At 40.4% G+C, this 20,128-nt stretch overlaps 1 protein-coding gene across 7 annotated transcripts in view; it reads right to left on the reverse strand.

Moving 5' to 3' along the window:
• The window catches only part of EXOC6 (exocyst complex component 6), an 87,527-nt gene that overhangs the window by 65,608 nt on the left and 1,791 nt on the right, over positions 1 to 20,128 (reverse strand). For 4 of the 7 annotated variants that reach the window (XM_058028775.1, XM_058028774.1, XM_058028773.1 and 1 more), the window contains exons 1-2: positions 19,593 to 19,686; positions 922 to 1,093 (exon numbers count right to left, since the gene is read on the reverse strand). In XM_058028775.1, the coding sequence (XP_057884758.1) occupies positions 922 to 1,093; positions 19,593 to 19,675 (255 nt within the window). In that variant the 5' untranslated portion in view covers positions 19,676 to 19,686. Of the gene's footprint in view, positions 1 to 921; positions 1,094 to 1,658; positions 1,680 to 19,592; positions 19,687 to 20,128 lie in introns of those variants that run through there. The other 3 variants (XM_058028772.1, XM_058028779.1, XM_058028777.1) reach the window with 2 other exon arrangements.

Below are 20,128 nucleotides of genomic sequence, written 5' to 3' on the forward strand. Positions count from 1 at the left end.
GCATTTTATGGTAATTAAACATTCATACTTTGCTGAATGCAAACACTGGGTGGTTGATTAACATCAAACGTGGAAATCTCCAAACCACAGCAACATTTTAATGCTGCAGGTGCAGGCGAAGCTCAACCTCAGATTTTCCCACATAGTAAGTGACTCATTAGGTCATCATAATAAGGAAGCACATTCTAGTTTATTAAAAATCTCATTAATTTCTGAACAAAGATGCTCAATGACCTCATTGATGCTGTATTTGGTCTCTTGTTATCTGAATATCCTTTATATAATGGTCTTCTAATCATAACCTCTGATGAACTATGCTCATTCTGTCTGGTGGGCATATTTTGCTCTCAAAAGTGTAAGGAGAGCTAAAAGGGACGGATCTCGTAATTCACTATTCTGCATTCTGATCTGTGAGGAAATCTTGGTTCTCATATCTCATGAAAACTACTAACATCACCTACTCTGCTGCTCATTATAAAGTAAAGAACAGTGGTTTTTTCCATGCATAATTGTGGCATTTTTAGTTTTCTAATAAGGACTTTCGATTCTTCTAAGGTCTGACATATAAAACATGATTAAGAAAAGACCTTTTTAAGAAATACTGTGTTTATCATTTGCTGTCCTTTATCTTCTGAGAAAGGCTTTATAAAAAGGCAAAATAATTTGGTAGCATTTTCTGACAACATACATTTAAAAAATCAAAATGAGATCTAATAAAATATTCAGCTTTGTAAATATAAATTACTGTATCAGGCAACATGGTTCTAATCACAAATCCTGATGAATTCACTTGTAAAAATTTACTGTGAACATCAGAGTGCATGTGATAAACACTAAATTAATCTTCAGCAGAAGAGTCCAGTCCCTTCTTTTAGATTCAACGACAGTGATATATGAAACTCTGAAAAGCTTGTTCCTTACCTTTAGCTTTTCTGCATCAGCCCTAACTTTAAGAAGTTCTGTAATAGCATCCACAAAGCCCTGATGGTGAAAATTGCACATCTTCTCTATCTCCCTGTCATGGTTACGTATGCAGGCATCAAGCTTTTCCATAAACTTCTGATGTGCATTTGGTTGGTCATCATATACAGACCTATTAAATATAAATAAGAAAATAAAAGTTTACTTTTTTCACCAGTTGAAAATAGCATGTATGCAACCATCTTTATTGAAACCTATCTGTCTTAACAAGAAAATAAAAGCAAGCAAACTTGATGTTGGTGGCATCCTTTGGTGGATCCACTCCATCAAAATCAGCATTGAAGAAAAGATGGCACAAAACTGAGAACTGATGGCACAAAACCCAGCCCTTATGGCATTAATCCAGGTGCTTAACCAGTTACATCATGGTTGACCTGAGCCTCACTGGTTTGTTATTTATGCCCTAATGCTCAAATATGGGTACAAAAGAATTAGTTTCTCCAACCACCTCAAATAGCATGGATCGCTTTTCCATCAAATTCCACTCTTTGCTAAATATAAAGAAGTGCAAACATACAAATTTGCTTTCCTGGTATTCCTAACAGCAGAGTTATCCAACTCAATCAGGCTTGGGGGCCCGCAGCCGGAATAACCGGAGCAGCGCGCGGGAAAAGGCAACCCCCAAGGCTCCATCCCTGCCCAACAGCTCCCAGGCCAAAACCATGACGTGCACACACCTAAGGCTGCCTCCTCCACAGCACCTAACTGCTGCAAGGGCTACAATCAGGTCTTCTGGCTTACTTTACTAATTCTCAAATAATTCGCTCAGAACTCCAGCAGGAAACATGACTTGGGAGAAATTAGTGGTGCAGGTTGTTAAGCAGCATCAGAAACAGAAATCTGCATGGAAAAATGCACGAGCATGAGAAGGGGCAAAGGAGGCAGAGGGAAATTTAAGGCTTTAGACTTTGGCAGAGTAAGCAAGAAAAGAGGCTTTATATAGAACTGTACCAAAATCAAAGGTATGGAGTCTCCCAACAAAGGCTAGGTATAGACAGTTCCAAAAATTGATTAATACTTTGACACAGCAACAACAGCAAAGATTGGTAGTTCTGAAGTAGCTTTTCACATAGAATGAGAACAGAAATATGAGAATGATTTAATCATACATATACAAACACATTTGTATGGCAAACTACAAGTGTTAAAAAAAAGTTACTAAAAATCTTTAAATTGCTTTTTTAGCCTCTTATTTCCTTTCACAATTATAAAGTTTTCTCTAGATATTTACAAGGAGAAGCTGATTAAGAAAAAATCAAAGTTCAAAAATATTCACGAAAAGAAAAGAAAAGAAAAGAAAAGAAAAGAAAAGAAAAGAAAAGAAAAGAAAAGAAAAGAAAAGAAAAGAAAAGAAAAGAAAAGAAAAGAAAAGAAAAGAAAAGAAAAGAAAAGAAAAGAAAAGAAAAGAAAAGAAAAGAAAAGAAAAGAAAAGAAAAGAAAAGAAAAGGCTGAAATTCCAAGCGTTTCAATGTTACTTGCAGAAGGAGAAGACCCAAGCAACCATGAGTCAAAGCCTCTAAAACCCTTAAGTAGTAAGAAACTACTTCCCTCCTAATCTTCTTGGAGAAGTGTGGTTTCCCATATTCTTCAAGATTCTCTTTTCTAACCAGACATCTGGACTTTGCTGAGATCTGAGTTCATTATCAGCACAACAAACCTACAGCTGAATGTCTGACAGGAACATGACCTTTCAAAGAAGAAAAGCTGCAGAAGAGACTGAAAAGACTCTTGTTATAAAATTCTTTATACTTCCCGAGTTCCTTTTGACCTTGTACAATATATTCAGAGAAGCAACTGAACCCAAGTGACAGAAGAAAGGCAATATGCTGTCCTACATGGCTAAGGAAGAAAGTCAATTCCTTACACTCTGCTTGTTATAGATACTTATTCAGGGGAAAAATCTACCAAATAAAAGTTTCCAGTAATACCCCCTTATGATGGGAAAATAGGGCTATGGTACTGAAAGCAGGCTCTTTCCTCCAAAGTGCACCAGAGGAAAAATAAGATTGTTCACCCATCAAGTTTATCCTTCACTGTTTCTACCACCACAGTTTGAAATGACACCTGGAAGGAGCAAATGTGTGCCCAGAAGTGTCTCCTCCTGAGGCTCCTGCCAGACTGCCTGAAAGGGCTCCCTCAAGGCTGCCCAGGATGAGCTTTAAAGGGCTCTGGTGCATGGTCAGAAGTGACCTGCATCACCAGGGGAAACACCCACATGCACAACTCAGTGCTGGCTGGAGGGAGAAGCAGCATCCTGGCCTGGGAGGAAAGAAAGGTACAAGACACAGTGGGCACTGAGTGAGGCTTCCTTAGGCAGCCTGATGTTCTGCATGAGAATGCACAGGGACAAGAATGTGGGCCATAGCACTGTCACCTGGACAGAAATGGGGAAGGGATTAGAAAAAGGTTCAATGACTGATGTGCCAGCACTCCAAAACACCCATTACAGCCATATGAGTGCTGTTCCATTAAGAAAAGGGTCAGAGATGCTGGAAGCTGCAGGGTGGACACAGAGGGGCATCCAACCGTCTTCAGAGCTCTTGGAGAAGAAAAAAAGATTAGGAGGACCAGATAAAAGATAAGGAGGACCAAAGTGTGTTCACAGATATCTGGCAAGCATTAGCTTCCTCAAATTGGGCTGGACTCACTACCTACACTGCACTGTATGCTAAAGAAAAAAAACAAAACAAACCAAAACAAATAAAAACTTCAAAGAAAAAAAAGTTCAAATTATTACTGCTTCTTTAGCCTTTTGTTTAAGGGTGGAAGAAGCCTCCAAATTTAGGTCTCCTTCCAGTGTTCTCAAAGAAAAGTGAGAAAGGAGCATCATTATCACAAAGACAGGGGACTTCTATCTATCACTATGTGCCCAAACTGTAAATTGTGTCATGTAAGCATAAATGAAAGCAGCAGTAAAACTCAGTAAAGAAAATATAATTAAAATGAGAATGAGACTACAAAAAGATGGTACAAGAGGAACCACCAAACTTTCTTTGATGGTAGCAATGCACTGTGTGTGTGGTTTTGGACTTAACTATTGCCTGATGATTTGGGGGTATCCAATTGCTGCCTTGATAACTTTCTATCTATTTCACATCTGTGCCAAGACTTTCAGACATATTCTTACAATACTGACAAAAGGAAATCCTTTGCAATCAAAAGATTTCTCTTTAAAATGTTATCAAAAAATTCCAGAAAACACAGCCGGAAGTTCTGAACTACATACAATGTAGCACAGGCAACAGACTTTCCACTGTTATAAATATATGTGCTGATTATGTTTTCCTCGATATTAAGGCTGCTTATACTTAAATTTAATTATAGTAAAGTACTGGTTTTTAATCTCAGGGGTAGTAACACAATATTTAATTGAAAATAATACAGGGAATAAATGTTCAAAATAAGGGGGAAGAAAGTAATACTGTGTATCTCCCAACACCTTAATCACAAGATTACCCTACCTTCTTAAAACAATAGTTACTATTTTGTCTTGTACATTGTACCCTTTTCTGTAAGGATACTAGTAAAATTGTGACCTGTGATTTAAACCAGTACTTTGTCAGACCTCCCTAAAATGCACTAGTAGTATAAATTCCATGTTAATTACGTACGTAAACAGCTCCATCTTGTGGGAACAACAAATCAACGCTCGTCAGCACATGAGACAGAACTGCTTGCCTTTACAGAAATAAATCGTCAGTGTATTTTTAAAAAAACTCACACTTCGTATCACAACTTTCTCATCTAGGTGAGAAGAAGATGAATAAACAGGTTTATTGACTCCCTGAGGACACTGTCCTCTGAGGACAGCTCACACACGCAGTTTCAGAGGCTTCAGAATAATGTCTGGCCTAAAACACCAGCCTTCTTGAAAATTTAAGTGTACACCGGAGAGCCAGGTCATCTTTGGCCACAGACAGAAATTAGGCTTTTTCTCAAACCTGCAAACACAACTGAGGAAATACACACCTGACTTACCTTTTAGGGAACACCACACGTCATAGTTCATTTCTGATACTGAAACTCATTTTCCATACATGCACTTATTTCAAAGATTACCTACAGCTATCTAAATAAAGTTATTTCTACCTCTTAATAATTATCTGAAAGTGTACATTTCAACAGATTATGACACTGCTAGAGATGCTGATAAAAATTCTCCACTTTTGAGAGCTAAATTATCAAGCAGACAAATCACCAATACTGCAATATCTTGGAGAGACATGAAATTTTAAAAGCATCCTAGAGATAATTCTTTAAAATTACAAGACAAAATTAACTGAATTACAACACACAGACTTCTGCTGGAAAGCAAGTGAGGAAGCAGTAACCTTTCCAGCTCCATTTCTTCAGGAGATGACAATTACATGCAATTATGTCTACCCTAAAAATCACTCTCTCACTGTAAATTGTTTCACATCCAGCAGTAGCAAGTGTCATTCCTAGGATACCTAAGGAATTTTTACATGTGTAATACACAGTTCTTTCAGGTTTTGTTTACATTTATACACCTCTGAATGAAGAGCCCCAAGGATCCTCTTCAGCTTTATGGGCCCCTGAAGTGGACGCTGATGGTCTGAAATACAGCACAAATTTGAACCATGTCAAGCTGAAAGATATTATTAGTTTTTATTAAAACTGCTTTCAACCTCTGATCTGCACAACTATAGACTACTAGTGGTTGATTCATATCATGAAACTCTGACAGGAAAGTTTTTTTCTTGGTATGAGTCTTCAGACTGGATTAAAAAAAAAGGAGAAAATCACTAATGCTGGAGACAGAAGTTTCTATTTGATTTTGGCACCCAAAAAAACCAAACCAACATAACATCATCAATTTTCAATCTGGAATGAGAGAGCTTTAACTTGAGTGACTACTCAACCACCACTACAGCAAATCATTTTGGTATTGGTTTCTCTCCTCAGCAACATGGCAAGCAGGGAACCCATGAAGAACAGAAGCAGAGCTGAGCAACTTTCCTGGTAATGTGCAGATATCTGTTTATATTCCCAGAAATCTGTATATAAACTGAGACTTTTTTGGGGTTTTTTTTTTTAACTCATTCCAACAATTGGATGAGTCATATTAATGCCAGTCTAGGTAAAAAGAAGAGAGTGTAGAAAGCACTTGAAAAAGGCAAAAAAATAAACTAGGAGCAGTCAGAGAGTGATCTAAAGGAGAAAAACGTCTGAGTTCACTGGATACATTTTATTGCAATGGGGATATTTTTACCTTGATCTTTCTTACCAAGCAGACTGAAGGGAGAGCAACAAGCATAAACAGATTTGAATTCCGGTCTCAAGAAATTATGAAGGAGGATTTGCAGATATGCAACCATTTTCCAATTGAAAACAAAAAAATAAGTTTACTTTATACTGTAATAAACTTTCCTAAAACTTTTACTTTCAAAACTGAAACACAATATGAAAAACATGTATTTAATAGGTCTTATTGATGACTTTTGTGTTTACATGCAAAAATATACTGAAGCACCAGAGGGCACCATCCCATGCACAAAAATACCAACAGTTAAGTAATCAAAAAATCTCCAGAGAACTAAAACTTAACATGCCAAGAATTCCACACAACCTTTAAAAAAATATTCAAAATAAATTATCCTGAAATCATCTATTCCATAATGACAACTCCATCCATACATATTATCACTCTAAGTGAGCACCATAAACCATCTTCACAAATGGTTACAGGCTCCCTTCAAAATCATATTTCTGGTATAATTTCACACAAATATTTCTGTGCATGCAATCAGGATAGATGTCCTTAAATGTCTGAGTGTAGGCAGGAGTAAAAGAGGATGAGAATTTCAGCAATGAGGAGGGAAATAAAAAGTTAGAAGCAAAAAAAAAAATTGTATAAGCCCCAGAATTAATTTAATACATTGAGTGGACTACTGGAAGGGCAGACAATGGAAGTGCATATAGACCATTAACTGTAAAAGAAGAGGAGCCCAAAATAATTTTTAGAAGTTTAGCAAATACCCCAAATTTGCTTTTTCCCCTCCTTATCTCCAGTCTAGCTCCACATCAATGGCCTCAAGACCAGAAAATTACAATAACCAGACCTAAGTAAAACTTCTACTGTAGTCTTCTTGTTTTAGCATAAAAAAATAGATTTCAAGAATAATCAGAATGGGAACTAAATTAACTTTTTCTCATATCTATAGCGATAGCTGTAACTTTTCAAAGGAGAGATGAACTACTCAGGAACCCAGGCTTTAGGCCAAAAAAAATGAACTTGAAGAGTTTATTTTATTAAAAATAAAATCTCCATACTTTCATAAGAAAATAGTAATTCAGAAGATAATATGAATTCCTGGTTGGTGATAACTCTCTCACTTAAAAATCATTACTAGAACAGTCTACTAGATAATGATAAAGTAATATTTAATAAATCCCACTGGAGTTTTTTAAAAATTACTATTTCTTAAAGGTTCTGGGATTATTTTGTGTGTTCTTTTAAATGGGCAATGGTTCAACTTTTAATTGCAATCCATATTCAGGAAAGACAAACGTGAGCTTATGGAGCATTACTGTAAACTTTTTTGAGAGAACAATTCTTCTAGTAATCATTTATAATAAGTTCTAGCAGCAGCACAGACTTTTAAAACAGATCATGTATTTTAAAATAGTCAAAAAAAAAAACATGTTAGAAAAAAAAAAAAAACAGCAATCTTTTTACAGGACAAAGAAACTTTTTATTAATGACTTGCCACCTTTCACCATTTTTCACACCTCCCCCAAACCATCCTGTTCTGTCCCATTTCTAGGATGAATTGCAGGTTTCCCCACCCCTGCCTATATTACCACAAAGTCTTTCATTTCCTGATTGCACAAGACATATGAAGCAATTAAAAACTGTATGTACACATTCCTTTCAGGATACTGATAACCACTCAGTAAGTGTCAATCAGTTACAGCTTCATGAATGCTGTGACAATGACAGGAATTACACATATCTGTACAACAGCTGTATGAGTTTGACATGGAATGTAAGTCTGACCATGCAACTTCTGACCTTCAACAGAAGCAAGAGAAAAAGATTCATTTGTAGAGCTTCAAATGAAGCATCATGAGGGGAAAAAGTTATAATTACTTTGATCAATTAAATGAGGCACAAAAAAAAAAAAATCTGCCCAAATATGCACTTTTTATTCAATTTTTCAAAGTAATACTTTCAACAAAACGCACACACAAATGTACCAACTCTCAAATGAAGAAAATGTGCTTATGGATAATCATGATTTTAGAATTCATATCTTGCTACCAAAGCCAATTTTGTCCTGATGCTAGAGATGCTCCCAACTAGTTCCCATAGACACACTGCAAGAAGTAATCCCCTAGATGTTCTCCCTATTTCTCTTTTCATTGAAATAAAATCTCAAAATTAAACAACACTAAGCTATACTAAATAAAATTCAAAAACAAAGTAATATTTACAATTCAAATATGCATTATGAGTTCAGTGGGATCAGTGCAAGCAGAAAACACTAACATTGCAAATTAAGATTCTGCCCTTAAAACAGCCCTGTCACGCTGTGACTATAACCATGGCATCCCTAACCATGATACTGTATCACACACTCCATTTGAGCTGCAATTTCACAGGAAACACTGCAGAAACTTCCTTTGTCCTACAATATACAAAGATATTTTCTGTTTACACAAGCTGCAAACTTTGTAGGGATTTTTCCATGGAGTAATTTCATATAGGTGGTTGCATACACCCTAAGAAGCTTTATAAAATAATGTCCAGGTGTTTCCTGTAATTCAATTGCAGTTATGGTAATAAGCACATTTCTTAAAACCTAAGCAGCCTTTCAGTGCCAGATGCTACCTATGCTCCAGTTCTGCCATTCTTACTCATAATTACATCTCACCACTCTATTTAAAAGCTCACATTACATGCCAGAACAACACAGAACTCAGCTATGGCCTATTCAGAGAAAAGATTTTATTAATCTTAGTTCAGCTGTTATGCTTTGCTTGCCTGGTTTTCCTGGATGTGCAATTTCTGTCAATTGTTCTCACTAATCGTATCCTGTTTCTATGAGCAGGAAAGGGCCAGTACAGTTTGTTAGTTAACATTACTTCCTATAAGCAGGGTCCTTATTCTGTAGTAGCAGCACTGGAGCATTCATTGTTCGTGCTGGATAAGCAATGGATCACGCTGAAGGCTGTTAATGGACATCCTCTGCAGCCAAGCACCAACTGATAATCAGCACACCCACATTTGCAATAGACTTCCTCCTTCCTGTTTTTACACTGCTGACCAAGGAGATGCCTCTTCCTGCTGAGCCTTTGTGCGACTTACTGATGTATGAAGTAAGAAACTGAAAAACAAGTGCTGTGCTACCACTTTTTTTCCTAATTTTGTGTTGTAATAGTAGATAAAAAGGCAGCAAAGGAAACGGCAGCTTTGCTCGCTTTGGTGCTGGCATCGCCACCCAATGAAGTGCCAAGTTTGGCCATCTGCTTCACATACCTACATGGATACAAGGGGATGTAGCTGGAACCCTGGAACCTATGCTATTTCATAGAATATAAAGTAGGAAAGTGAAGTCTGATAGCAATATTTTTATCTTCCTTTAATACTTCCAGAGACTTTTGTTACATAAATTATCTTTTAGGAGCAACGGATTAATCTGTAAACCAAATTGTGAGCTTCCAAGTTCTTTTAAAAAATTTAATGAGATTTCTATTACACATGTACAAGAAATAATTAGGCCTCTATTACAACCTCTAGGTAATCTGTCAACTTTATCTAGAGCATTTGAGACGTAATCTTCAAGATAAATACACATCCATTTTTTTAAAGAAAATTAATTTCATATTTCAACAATCTCATATGTCTGTTCCCAAGACATATGAAATAGAACAGAATATTTAATGTCAGAAATGTGCAGGTTACTTATTTCAATAGGCTTTGAATATCGACACTATACAGATTTTCAGAAATTTAAGAAGTTCCAGATAAAATAAAACACCCAGTAATTAAAAAGCTACAAAACCAATTGGATTAAGAATGTATTCTATTATATACAGATCAAACCAGACAATCCTATCCTGCACCACACTCCTCTGCAAACATATAACCAAAACATGTATTTTACAAAGATTTTATATTATTCACTTTTTTAAACTTTATGAGCTCACATAGCCTATATATAAAAAAATCATCATGTATTTAATTCATGTAAAACAACAGCCTGGGCTGTATATTTTTTGCATATCTCCAAGGACCACTGAAGAAAGTAAAACATGACTTCTAAAAAAAGTCTGTTTTCAATTCAGAAGCTGAACTGAAACTCAGTGTTTCTCTCAGTTAGGAAGCCATTAAGAGTGTTGATGCAACTGACTAACTCCAATTCTTTACCTGCTTGATGAACAAAGAAAATCTGTTCATTTCTTTGCAGCTTCCTAAGTTTATGAAACATACCAGAACAAATATAAAGTATAAAACAGTATGCCCTATGTTTTATATTGAAATTAACTGAAAAAAAAACTTGTAAGAAAACATTGCTTCTATGAACAAAATGGGGTAAAAATCCTTCAAAGCCACTCTATGCCTAAGGAAGTGTACAAACTGTGAAAGTCCCAAAACTCGATAGGTTAAACATTTCCTTTTGAAGCTGAAATGTCTCAAAAGCATCGCCCAGGTACATATATGACAGTATATGCTTTATTAATTTTGTATTACTCTGATTCCCAGGAGAATTGCAAGTTACACTCACTGCAATTTTGCAAGCAAATTACTTTCCCTGAGACACAGTGAAAATCCCATTCACAGTATTAGAACTGAACACTTTTCTCATGCTATATAAATAAATAAAAAAAAAATCCCCAGTGTCTTTTAGGTCCTCTCTGTCCAATCCCACGTCTTTCCATCAAGGCTGATGCACTCTAAAATCTGTTTCCTTCCTTCTTAATACCTCTGTCAGTGATTAAGTTCCCTACTAGTTTGCTATTACTGGCAAAGGTTGAGATACGGGAAGGGCCTCAGCCAGGCTTGATGAGAGATCATTAACTCCTTCCTGCACAGGAAGGACCCAGTTTTTCAGGAGTACAGATAGTTCTGTACTAGACATGTACCAGATGAGGAAAAGCTGCATTGTTGAAAGTACTTCATCAAGCTGAGCCTCAAATTGAACTGTTATTGTTATACCAAGCTCTGTGGTGACAGGGATTGGGTCTGGGCATTTCAAACATCACCAGAAAATAGCCAGAAAGACCAGCCACAGCTGGATTTCTCAACTAGCCACAGCAAGCCCTTCAGAAAGATAAAATCTCATGTGACTACCTGATGCAAAGCTAGGACTGTATTTCTGAATGAGTTAGTACCTAATAGTTTACTACAACCCATAAAAATAGTTTCCTATTTGCAAATCCTTTTCTGGCACTATCTTAAAAGCATTATTCAAGACATATTAATCCTCTTCAATTTGAATGAGCTTATTTTAGTAGTATAATGCATAAATGCAACATGACAAAACCTGCAAATACACCAGTACTTAACAGTCAAAACCAGACATATTTAACTGAATTATGTTACAGTTCCTCAGGTAGATATCAATGGTTCAGACACACACAAAGAAAGCTGGAGCACAGGCTATGCTGTTGGCTTTCCAAAAAGATTCACAAGGAAGTAAGCACACACGTGACTGGCATTTGTGAAGGATGTAAAATTATGTACTTCCTATGCACATGGCAGGTCCAAAATCTGGGTCACCAGACATTGAATAAAATCAGCTTGACAAACAAGTCAATGAAGAGATGACAGGAATAAGAACTGGCTTTTCTGAATTTAACTGAGGTAAGAGTGCACAAGCATAAGCCGTTCATATGAAGAGAAGGCTAAATTTTAATGAAACAATGACACAAACTACATAAAACATCTATTAAGTACACTATTCTGATGATGATGTATCAGATGATTCCTCTTTTTTAAAAGCTTTCATGTATTTTGAAATTTGTTTCCTAAACACTGGGACAAGCTCTTTGGTAATGCCTGTGAAATTGGAGAGAGCTGTTTCAGAACAATTCACACAGGTTACTGCCTTGGTTAAAGCTTCACTTGGCAGTTGCCCATTTGGAAAACACTGCAAGAACTGAGTCAGAAGCTGATGTGTGAACAGCTAAAAGATCAAGATAACCTGATTTGCAGACACATATTTCATGACAAACTTAATCAGCATTGAACCTAAAGATTTTTTCAAAACAAAAAAAATTGCAGCGCAGACATGACTGTGAACAGTTTCAGGCTTTATAAAAACCTGAAAAGTAATATGTTGAAACTTGCAGCAATGCAAGTGATTCCTTATAAAACACTTTTGCTACCAATGGCAAATTTGACCAGGCTACAGAAAAATCAGAACTGCAGTTCTGCTGCTGAATGACAGATTAATCAGTCTACAGCACAGACTCTTCAAATGCCCTTTTGACTCTATATAATGGACTAGGCAATAAAAAAAAATTGCTCCTTCATAGCAATATACATCACATAGGCAGTTGCTTTATGGGACTGTTGTCTTTCAATTTAAGTACTTGGAATACCATCAAATCCTACACCAAGTGACAAAATCTGCAACTGACTCTACAAGCAATCCTCTATTTTTTTAGGATACACTGGTTCACAGCAAGCAGGTCATTCTCCTTACTCCATAACAATCCACTTACTAAGTAGAAATTAGCTATTATAATAAAGATAAACTGATGGATAAATACATGTGCTAGTTTGGGCTGGGGTAGAGTTAATTTTTTTCACAGTGGCTGGTATGGGGCTGTGTTTTGGATTTGTGCTGCACACAGGGCTGATAACACAGACACGTTGTTGTGATTGCTGAGCAGGGCTCAGACAGAGCCAAGGCCTTTTTGTGCTGCCACACTGGCCAGGAGGCCGGGGGGAGACACAGCCAGGACAGGTGACCCCAACTGACCAAAGGGCTGCTCCAGAGCAGATGGCATCGTGCTCAGTACATACAGTGGGGGAACAAGGAGGAAGGGAGGAGACATTTGGAGTGATGACATTTTGCCACAATAACCCCTGCAGTGCTACAGGCAAGGACAGAGCAGCTGGACAGTGCTCAGGCAGAAAGGGACCTGGGGGTCGACAGCCAAGTGAACATGAGCCAGAGTGTGCTCTGGCGGCCGAGAAGACCAAAGGCATCCTGGCCAGTATCAGGAGCAGCGTGGCCAGCAGGAGCAGGGAGATCACCCTGTGCTTGGCACTGCTGGGGCCACACCCTGAGTGCTGTGTCCAGCTCTGGCCCCTCAGTTTGGGAAGGACATTGAGACGCTCGAGTGCATCCAGAGGAGAGAACGAGGCTGGAGAGGGGCTGGGAACACAAACCCTGAGAGAAACCACTGAGGGAGCTGGGGGTATTTAGCCTGGAGAAAAGGAGACTCAGGGGAGACTTTATCACTCTCTACAACTCCCTGAAAAGTGGTTGTAATTAGGTGGGGTTGGTCTCTTTCTCCAGGCAGCAACTGACAGAACCAGAGGACACAGCCTTAAGCTGCACCAGGGGAAGTTTAGTTTAGAGATCAGGAAAGAATTCATCACTGAAAGAGTGACTGGGCACTGGAATCGTCTGTCCAGAGAGGTGGAGGAGTCATTGTCCCTGGATGTATTTAAAAAAGAGACTGGATGTGGCACTTAGTGCCATGGTTTAGTTAATGAGGAGGTGTTAGGTCACAGGTTGGACTCAATGATCTCAAAGGTCTTTTCCAACCTAGTTCATTCTGTGATTCTGTGTTCCAGAATAACCACTACTTGTGATGGGGCCCTGCTGTCATGGACATGACTGAACACCTGCCTCTCCCATGGGATGCAGTGAGTTCAGTCCTTGCTTTGCTTGTGTGTGCAGCCTTTGCTTCTCCTAGTAAACTGCTTTTACCCCAGCCCACAGGTTTTCCAGCTTCTATCCTTCTGATTCTCTCCCCCATACTGCAGGTGGGGGAGTGAATGAGCAGCTAGATGGGCTCAGCTGCTGGCTAGGGTTAAACCACAACAATATACATGAAAGTACAGTCCTGATCCAAAAGAGACCACAGCTATCACACAAGGATTTTCCAGTTCTTTGGGGCTACTTTGTAACTTCTGTCTGAAAGAGAACCCAGGAATAAAAGGCATTAACTTGAAAATTAAGAAGGGCTTGAAGACAGACCATTAATAAAGACAGGGTCTATTGATTTTCAAACCAATAGCTTACAATTCTATAAAAGATTACCATACCATTTGAAATCAAAATATATGATCAAACCATTAAAATTCTCATCTAAAGCACTGGCTGATGATCACAGAGTATTCTTATGTCTGCTCTATATTTAAAACAAGACTAAGCTATAGACAAAAACGCTATTTGCTGGCTCATGCTCCAAAACCAAAATATTGAAAACACTGAAAAATTACTTTAGACAATCCTACCAGACAAGTAAGACCACAGGAGAAAAATGAAGGCAACCACATTTTGTTATTGGATAACCACATCATAAATCCCAACAGACCATAGGCAGAAAAAGTATTTCCCTGACTGCAATTGTGTAATGCTGTAAAATCTTCCCACATTTTCAGATTTCATTCATACTGCCTATGCTACCACTTACTAACTGTGGTGCTGAAGACACAGAATCACATACCTAAATCATGCCTGCTGGTAACTGCAATGTGCACTTTCAGTAAAACAGAAGTTACATAACATTTAGGCACTTCGCTCATTTTGCTTTGGACAGGCCCCCCTCAATGAATACAAGAATATCTCCAAAATACAAACTACAGACCCCAGTCTGGGCAAAGCACCTGCAGTTTCAAAGTGTACCACAACCCAGTAAAAGCAGCAGAATTAAACTCTCATTCCATATCTCTAACTCTGAATTTTCTCAGGACCTTGATCAGTAAAGGACAAAATTGCTTATTTTTCTAATGATGCCTTACTAAAGTGTAGCTTTCACTTTTAGCTTTTCTGCAACACAAGGACAGAAGCCCAGAATGAACAGCTATCAATTAACACTTCAGCCAAACTCATTTATGATATCCAACCTCCAAACTCTGCTTAATCTGAACAATAAAAATGCAGCACTATACAGAAATGATTCTGCTTTGCAGTCTCAGCTCAGTGCTGCTTTTACCAGTGCAATGCAGTCCTAGACCAGGGGAAGGTGACTGTAGCATACTGCAGCATCAGGCAGAAATGCATCAACTGAACGGTGCTTGTGGCTGTGATTTGTTCAGCCAGAGACAACAGGACAGAGAAATGTCTTCACAAGAGGCTCTCTAAGAACTCTTCAAAGATGTTTCATGGGCAGCACAACTTAGAGCAGCCTACAAGACACTCTAACATCTACCAGGCAACGGCTTGGTGATGACAGATTTCAGGAAGAGAGAATTGAATTAAAAGCAATTTTACACTGACTTTTTGAGGAGCACTTTCCAAGCTGTGATTGTCAGTTAAAGCTACAGAGCACATTCTGCTTATAGACAAATACATCAACAGACACAGCACCTCCTTATCAACTTCACCTTAGCAACAGAATTTCCATTATCAAATTCCCCACAGCTTTTTATATTTAATTTTACTTTTGTATTTTTGTTCAGTCAACATATTGTGGGCATGGAGGTACTCCCCTGACAGGCTGTGTATGGGAGCCACAGAACACCGCAGACTCAGTGACGCAAAGCTCACAAGATGAAGTGTTTAGAGAAAGTCTACCATATGCTTATGAAATATTTTGCCAAGCTAGAGTTTAAGAGTTAATTCATCTATTTAAAAAAAAAAAAAAAAGGTTTAAAATACTACACACTACTACAGACTCAAAGAAACTCTTATCTATAGCACACAGGGCCCTGGCAGAACAACTTCTACTCTGTCGAGTTCCACTTTGACCTTTTTCAACCAACCATAAACTAACCATCAAATAAGGTCAATCATTTTCTTCTGAAGAGAATCTGTCTTACTAGCTACCACAGCCTGTCCAGCTGACTATTCAAGAAGTGTTAAAACCCAGAGTTCAGTGAGGGCCTTAAGTTTTTTGTTATTAAGTTTCTGACTTTTCTGTTGTTGTTGAGAGGATTATGGGAACTGCTTTTCTTTCTTTTTGTCTTTATCCATTTCCTTTCTAAAGATTAGAAATGAGATAGTTGTCCCTGAGAGAAACTCAAAAGTATGTATGCAACATGAATTACATTATATTAACATGTTCTATAAAAAGGTGAGAGTGATGAGCCTTTAACAAGTTTTGTCATTAATCTCATTTTGTTAGCCATTAAAGCCAAAAAGATGCTGATAAAAGCTTCACAGAGTCTGATGAAAAAAAAATAATCCTGGCTTGCTATAGACACAGTCTGCCTATTTAATGAAAGGCATGTTGGCTTAGGTCTCATTTATAATGATTCAGCATGTGTCACTGAATTTAGAGATGCAAGTAAAATAGCAGCAAATTTAAATCAATAAATCCATCCAGTTAAAATGTAAAAAGAAAATTAATTTAATCCAATACAATCTCTTCCTCTCTTGAGATGCAGAGCAGTCTTTAGGAGCTAACTCTCCTAAACAGTAAATAATCCCAATTGCACTAGCTGTATGCTGATTCCTCCTATAAAGGACCTGCATTTCATATTCCTCTTTATGGGTAGATCTCAGCAGTAGAAAATCACCTGCAGAATCAGTCTGTATTTTATTCCTTACCAGTAAATTATACACAAAAACATTATATATCTATAAATGTTATTATTTTTTGTATCATAAAAACAAGTGCTGCCACTCTTGTAGCAGGGCAGGAAACAGCACCCTGGCAGGAGCAGCTATACCCAAACAGCAAGCAAAACATTGAAGAAAAATAAGAGCAAAAATGTGTTTCCATGGAACCTACATACAGCCCACAAGAAAAATGTACACTTCCTTTGTGAAGCATGGATGCATTATGAAGACATTAATATCTTGATATTAACAATTAAGGGTAAGTCAGATCTTGCATATTCTACATTCTTCAGCATTTAATATTACCTCATGCTCCTTATCCAAACCACTCACCTCAAGCCCCCGCTTTTGTTTTATTTAAGTAGGTATGTTGGTATTTTATTTGATGTGGCAATGCTATAAATATTCTCCCAGCATTATAACCCAGAGATAACAAAAATATTCCATTTCACATAACGAAATTAATGTAATCTCAGTCATTACATGAGACAACTGGCTTCAATAGCTTCTGTGACTGGAAATCAATGGATCACTTCATGTTGTAGCCTTATGCAACTGCACGTAGAATTACTCAACTCATTTCTTTGATTCACATTGTTTAACGAGTAAAAACCTAGATCTCATGAAGAAAATAATGCTCCATTTTACATTCATGCTTCTTTCATTGAAATAGATCTTGTAATTTGATGTGGGATTTCAGACTTTTCAGTTTCACACAGCAATTCACAAATTGTAACATACAGCTGAGCAGACAGCTCAAGATTTGATCTTAAATACTGCTGCTCTTAGGGAGTAGAAGCATACTTCTGTGGTGTTTGCTGGACTTCTTTCAAAACACTCAGCCAGGTGTAACCACTCTTTCACCTAAATTTTTTTATTGGTAATTGAACACTACGGTTAAATCAGACCAACATCCACTTTTTCCCTAAAAATCCTGAAAGTCAGCAATGTAAAATTCCCTTACTCGAAAATCGGTGATAGGATAGAAACATGCAAAAAATAAGAAATTAAGGTTTAGAATTTATAAAGACATCAGCACATTTTAAATGCTTGATATGGATAAGAGATTCATATGGTCCCTTCCCCATCCACACCTGTGGACGCCTTCTTCTGCTGTGTAGCCCAACACTCTGTTCTTTCTACAGGTTACTCTGATATAAGCTCTATACTGAAGACGGTGATGAAAGTGCAATTATATTTAATATTTTGTTGTGGTTTTTTGCAGGCATCAGCTTCAACCTGCCTGGGCTTGTTAAGTGATTAACATGGTGAAACTGCCTCCAGGGACAACTTAATTCTGAAAGCATCCCAGCTACTTTCCATCAGCCTAAGCCCACAGACTCCCACAGGTGAGGCTCCTTGCGATGCTCAGCTTCAGCATCTCCACACTGAATTCCCAAAAGCAGCGGTGCTTAAGGAACATGAGAGAAGGTCAGAGCGCAGTTTGCTCCAAGCTGACCTCCAAGACCAGACTGAGCCAGCAAGCAGTCCCCATGCGATGTCTAGAGGAGCCCACCACATTCCCCATGGGGGCTCTCAGAGGATTGATCAGCCCCAGCCTCACACAAATGCCCAGACTGCCACCTCCCAGCTGTGGAGGATCCACTGTAGACACATGTAGCTAACCTCAAAATCAGCTGCTATGATGGGCAAAATGACCCACTTGGCATCATGTAACAGGAACTTCTCTTCCACCATTTCTCAGGACCGCATTCCCACCCATGTAGCCCACGTTCATCCTTTCCCAGCCCTGTCCACACTCTGCAGCAGGCACCATTCCCACTGCAGGAAAAGCCAGCAGCACCATGCTCACTGCTTTGCAGCACGCTGCCACACAAACTGCCTTTTCCAGTTTTCTGCACACAGGCTCACTGTATCTTTTCAAGGAGATATCATTCACAGTTCTCTCTCCCCCGTCTGGCTAGTGCTTATGGTTTTTTTTACTTATTTCAGACATCTTTAATCGGGGAAGCACCAGCAAAGCTCCACGATGAAGATCCCCTTTCCCCTGTTTCCTCTACAACCCAATTCATTCTCCACAGGCCCTGCCTTTATCTCCCCAGCTCCAACTGAAAGGTACCTCCACATTCACCTCTAACAGGAAAGGTTATGCAAAACCTTTTTTTCAAAATGCAGGCTAAGCCATTTAGCAGCACGTAGAATTGGAGGAAAAAGACAGAAAACCAAACCATTGCAGTCATGGCACACCAGACATTCTCTAAACACTGTCACATTTCCAAGTAAACAGACCAGGGTAGTGGGTTTCAGACCGCATCATGAGAGGTTGATATCGGAGCACTGCAACACCCACCCACGATACGGTTCCGGCCCCGTTCTCAGCACAGACCCGGCGGTACCGGCACACCCAGGGAGCTGCCCGTGCCCAAGTGCGGGCGGCAGAGCCCGGCACTGGCTTACGGCGGGCGCCCCAAGCCCGGCCACCCGCGCCGGGCCCAGGGCCGCCTCGTCCCGAGGCCGCACTCCAGCCCCGCCGGGGCCGTGCCCGGCGCTTCCCCGGCAGACAATGCCAGGGAGCGGCCAGCCCGGAGCCGGGCCACGGCCGCCGTCTCCGCTCGGTCGCCTTTCCCTGTCAGAGCGGCGGCACGGCTTGACAGCCCCGCTCCCTGCCCGCGCCGCACCGGCCCCTTCCCTCCGCCCCGCAGCGCCCGGGACGGGGGGCGGCGGCCGGGCCCCCACGGAGCGGCAGCGGGGGCCGCGCGTCCCCTCCGCACCCACCGTGGCCGCTCCCACCTGCGGCGCTGCGGGCGGCCCCGGGCCGTCCCTGGGGAGCAGCTGTCAGAAAGCGCGGCCGGGCCGCGCCGCGGCTCCCAGGCCGGCGGGCGGGCAGGGCGTGGGAGCTTCACCCGCCGGCGGCGCCACGGCCCCCGCGCCCCGCACCTCAGGGTGGGTCCCACGCAGGCCGTGTCGGTGCTCTCGATCTCCTGCAGGATCCGATCATGCTCGGGGAGACTCTCCGCCATCTTGGATGGGAGGGACCCGGCGGCCGCGCCGCTGCGGGAGGCGCCGAGGGAGGAGCGGCCGCGGAGCCGGGCGGGGGCCGGCGCGAGCCGCCGGGGAGGGTTCGCCGGTGCGCGCCGGGCGCGGGGCGGCCGGGAGGAGGGAGGGGCTGCGGCAGGTGAGGGGGCGCGGGTCGCGCCAGGCCGCGCCCTTCGGGCTTGCACCAGTTCGGCAGGGCTGCGCTGCCCTTGTTAGGGGCAGAGCTAAGTCGGGGAGCCCGGCAAAGCCCCTCCGTTCCCATGGCATCTCCGAGCGCTGGTGTCCGGCAGAGACCGCGGGCAGCTGCATCTGCCCGGCGCCTGCCCGTGCGACCCGCTCGGGGCACTGTGACAAACGAGGGACGCGCAAAGTGCGGCCCCTCTCCCAGACCGACCGGCTGCCCGCCGCGCTGCACAGACGCCTTAAAGGCTTACAGG

Source organism: Melospiza georgiana, chromosome 8 (genome assembly GCF_028018845.1).
Source record: "Melospiza georgiana isolate bMelGeo1 chromosome 8, bMelGeo1.pri, whole genome shotgun sequence".
In the NCBI taxonomy this organism is placed as follows: Eukaryota; Metazoa; Chordata; class Aves; order Passeriformes; family Passerellidae; genus Melospiza; species Melospiza georgiana.